Source organism: Malurus melanocephalus, unplaced genomic scaffold (assembly GCF_030028575.1).
Source record: "Malurus melanocephalus ecotype Western Australia unplaced genomic scaffold, MMel_1.1 scaffold_510, whole genome shotgun sequence".
Lineage (NCBI taxonomy): Eukaryota > Metazoa > Chordata > Aves > Passeriformes > Maluridae > Malurus > Malurus melanocephalus.
The window spans coordinates 474,500-478,971 of NW_026623742.1; the positions used below are offsets into that span (position 1 = coordinate 474,500).

Here is a 4,472-nt window from a genome sequence, read left to right on the forward strand (position 1 = left end):
TGAAGCGCAGGCTGTCGTCGCGCTCCTCCTGCGTCATGTGGCACCACTTCTCCCTGCAAGGGACGAGCCAGATTGGCACCACTCTGCCACCGCTGTCACCCCAGGAGCCCCTTGCTGCTTCATCCCACCCCGGGCCGCGTTGCTGGAGGACAGGAGGGCACCSAGAGCCCCCGGGTGCGGTGCTGGGTGTTGGATGAGTTCATGACACCAATCCGTCCGCAGAGCTCTTGCCCTGGGGCAAAGCAAGAGATGCTCCAGGAAAAACCTCATTCAGCTTTGGCTTCGCCTGGAAAAGCCCTGACTAAGAGCTAAAAGTAGCGCTGAACCGTCCAGCACGGAGCTCACCTTCGGTGTCCCCGTGGGCATGAGGACCGAGCAGGGGATGGGTGACAGTGGGGACACCGGGCCCCCAGCCCGGGAGGGTGACAGAGGCGACACCAGGCACCTGTCCCTCATCTGCAGCAAGGCTCCRGCTCCCCGAATCCCCACCAAGCCGCTGCCCAAACGTACCTCCCCCTCCGAGCGGGCGGGGGCTCCCACAGCCCTCCCCCCCGTCCCTTCCCGGGCCAGACGGGATAAAATCCCCCGAGGATGCCCCGGCTCCTCTCCGGCTCCCCGCAGCTGCAGCATGGCCCTAAAGGACCGAGGGGATCGGCTCGGGGGGTTTGCAGCCAGCTCCAGGCGGTGGCACGAGTCCCCATGCCAAAGGGGGTGACAAAGCCCGTGCCACCGGGATGTCACCGGGGCGATGGCAGCGGGCTCAGGGCATGCACAATGGRAACGCTACAGCTCCACCGTGAAGCCAGCCCCTTCCCGAGAATCAGGTGAGGTTACAGCCGAGGGTAAGAGGAGGAAAAGGCAGGAAAAACAGGGACAGGCAGAAGAAAAATGGAGGAGAAAGAAGAGGAGACAGCAGGGGGAGAATGGATGCTTGTAGCTCGCCGGAACGCCAAGCAGGAACGGGGAGCTGTGCCGGGTGGAAAATGGGATAGAGGGGGTCTCACCCTAAATTCCGGGAGGCTGGATCAGCCCCAGYGTGGCTGGAAGTGGAAGAGGATGGSTGCTCAGCCAGGCTGACCCCACAAAGKGARCCAGACCCCRCAARATCACCCCAACCCGAGTGCACAAAGCTGCTGAGCTGAGCCTTCAGCCGCCAGCYCATTGTTTGTAGGGCTCTGGAAATGTACACAATATGTTTAAAGGGATTTCTTTTCTAAAGAAAAGGAGGTAAAATTTGTCCCAGATAAAGCTTAAGAKAGCAAATAAAACCCACAGCCAAATGCAGAGGCTGAAAGGAGAGGGGAAGAATCGAATCCAGGGGCTTTGAAATCTGCAAGCAAAACTTCACAGACCCCCCGGCTCACTCACWGAAGAAGCATGTTTGTAACTTTTTTTTTCCCTGCCTTTTTATGTTTTTGAGGGAGGAAGAAGGGAGAAAAAAAATTATCAAAGTGCCCCAAAAAAAATTTTTGGCTGTGCTTCTGGCTTATTGCTGGAGAGTAACATGCCTGGGAAGGGGAAAAGCCCACATGTGGCTCCACTCAAAGCCTTTGATCTTCACCCTGGCCCAGCGGGACAGGCACAGGGGTGAGGAATGAGGAACCCCCTCGGCTGTGGGGTTGTGTTTTGGGGTGTCCAGGAAAGCCTGGCTGTGCCTGGAAGTGGGGAGAACTCTCAACCGACTCTTTCCTGTTCCAGCAGCAGCATTTCCCTGCACAGCAAACCCCAGCAGTGAGCAATATTTACATCTTCCCTTTGCCAGGACATTCCTCAGCCACACAGAAGAGTCACTGCCAGGCTTCCAAGAGCCCTCATCCCYTTCCTAATGCCATCCCTCAGTGGGATGTGCTCCCAAATCCCTCATTCCAGCAGGAAAGTGCTGGCTGTCCCCCTGTCCCACCGCCAGCTTGGATGTGACCCCGAGGACACACTCCCGACCGTGACATGCAGCCCCCCATTTGCATTTTTAATTTTGTGAAGGGATGGCAGCAGAGAAGTGCATTAAGGAATGGAAAAGGACCAGCTTTTCCAGCTGGCAGAGGATCCCCAGCACCTCTTAAGTGGCAGCAGAAGCCAGGAGCAAGCGGGAAGGACGGGAGAGGGGGATGCTTTCTACACAAAGAGACTCAGTTCATGTCCAAAACCTGCCCAGAGGGATGTTCCCGGCAAAATATCGCAGCTTGAAACCATCCAGGCTCCTTTTTAACAACCACATGAAAGAGGAGCYAACGCAAACCCCTCTGGCCCTTTGGGAGGGTGATGCTCACACTCAAAGCTCCACCAGTAATTCTTTCTCCGTGGAGAAAGAGCCCTCCAGAGCCCCCCAAACACATTCCCACCCCTCCCCAGGGCAGGATGTGGACCTGGAGCGAGCCCCAGCCTGTGGACACTAAGGAAGTACAGGGACAGACACACCTCTTCTCCTCTTCCTCCCCAGTGTTCCCTCTGGAGCGGCGGCAGAAACGGGGCCGACAAAAGTGGTGCGTGAAAAGATCATGCAAGACAGAGGGATGGAGGGGAACGGAGAGAAGAAGAGACGGAAGAAGTTGTTAGAGGCAGAGAGAGAGGAAAGAGAGAGAAAAAGAGGAGTTTAGTTCTGATCCCTCCCCTCCCTCCCCTGCCCTCCCCTCCCAGAGGAGACAAAACCTCCCCAGGTCTCGCTGCAGCCCCGGGAGGATGAAGCCACCCCAGAGATGTCCTGGTCACCCCATCACTGAAATGGCCACAACCCCATCCCCTCCAGCCGCCTGCCCGGCCAAGGACACCCTGGAATTCCAAACCCAAATTTCCCAAACACCTCCTCCCTGCAGGGATCTCAATCCCCCGGCTCACTGCGGGGTCCTGCATCCCCTCGGGAGCACTCGGGRGGTGTCACCGCCACCTCGCAGCCCCCCCGAGATGCTCAGGATGCTCCAGACTGCGGTTCCCAAAGCTCATTTTATCAGCTAGGCGGGCTCAGCCGTCAGATTAATCGGGAAAGGCAGCGGGAGCGGGGAGCAGCTGCCGGTGGCGTCTGTCCTTGGGAGACATTGGCTGCTGCTAATTTGGGGCTTAATCAAAGCAAACGCAGTTACGGTGACATTACTGCTCGATCGGCTCCTCCGTGCCCGCTCGGGAGAAGGAAAGGGAAGCGCTAAAGGGGAAAAAAGGGATTGATTTGTGAGCTGAGCCTGGCACAGCATCCCAGGGTGAGAACCAGGGCTGCTGCGGCTCCGCTCGGGATTTGGGGAGGGGGCTGGCTGCTCCCAAAGGGCTCTCAGCGCTCCGGAAAGGGGCGGCTTCACCCCGAGAGCTCAGAGCTCCAGGGCCCTGCACAGACAGCAGGAGAGGGAAATTGCCCTCGGGAGAGGACGGAGCTGCTGGAGCCCTCGGACAGCTCCGTGGTGGAGCAAGAGCGAGCATCAGAGTGTTTCACCCACTCCAGCACCCTGCGGGATGCCCGGGCACATCCCCCTGACAAAGCAACCCCTTCCCTGGAGTTTTATCCCAATTTTCGGGGCTGTCAGTGCCACCATGCCCAGCTCTCGTCCGTGCTGGATGCAGGTTTTCCCTCCTGGGGACAGTTGGGACACAGGACACCCGCCCATGCACTGCCCCCGTGGCTGCACCCAGCACCTCCCAGAGCTGCTGGCAAACTCAGCACTGACAGCCCGAGCCCTGGCTGGGATTTCTGAACACACCTCTAGGGCTTTTTCCTCCAAAAACGCTGCAAAACGCACAGGAAAATCRTCACGTTCCCAAATCCTGACAGTTTGGGATCTCACCAAACCAAACCCAGCAGGTTTCCAGCCAGGGATAGAGAGCAGACACCTCCCCAGGGCCGGTTGAGCTTGGGGCTGTCGGGACAAACACCCTGGGGTGCTGGAGGGGGCACAGAGTGTCCTTGTCCCCACAGGGACGTGTCCTACCTGGTGGTGGGGGACCTCTTCCTGCGCTCGCAGTGCACGGCGTCGAAGAAGGCGGCGTTCCAGAACCGCAGGTTGTGCCTGCAGGGAGGGAGGGAGGAGTTGGGAATGGCCAATTGGGATTTTGGGATTAAGGTGRGGTGCCCAAAGGGTGCCCAGAGCAGCTGTGGCTGCCCCTGGATCCCTGGCAGTGCCCAAGGCCAGGCTGGACAAGGTTTGGAGCACCCTGGGTTCATTTAAGGTGTCCCTGCCCATGGAGGGGTGGGGTGGGATGAGATTTAAGGTCCCTCCCAACCCAATCCCTTCCAGGATTCCACAACTCCACCCAGCAGATCTGGGGCACCCCTGGATCGGCTCCTTGGTGGCTGCAGACACCCTCACCCACACAAGGGACATGCCACACCAAGGCCACCTCTGTTGGGGACACTTATGGATATCTGGGAATGCGTGGCCAGGAGGAAAAAACCCTCCCCAGGCTGGAGACAGCATCCCGGGGCTTTACCAGATGGGCTGCTGCTTGAGGTGCATGTACAGGTAGATCTTCTCGCCCTTCTTCTCCTCCTCGGG

At 58.6% G+C, this 4,472-nt stretch overlaps 1 protein-coding gene across 1 annotated transcript in view; it reads right to left on the reverse strand.

Moving 5' to 3' along the window:
• KIAA0513 (KIAA0513 ortholog) overlaps positions 1-4,472 on the reverse strand; it is a 22,882-nt gene that overhangs the window by 2,609 nt on the left and 15,801 nt on the right. Inside the window, 4 exon segments of the mRNA XM_057381425.1 lie at positions 6-53; positions 2,416-2,445; positions 3,909-3,986; positions 4,408-4,472. Coding sequence (XP_057237408.1) covers positions 6-53; positions 2,416-2,445; positions 3,909-3,986; positions 4,408-4,472 — 221 coding nt within the window.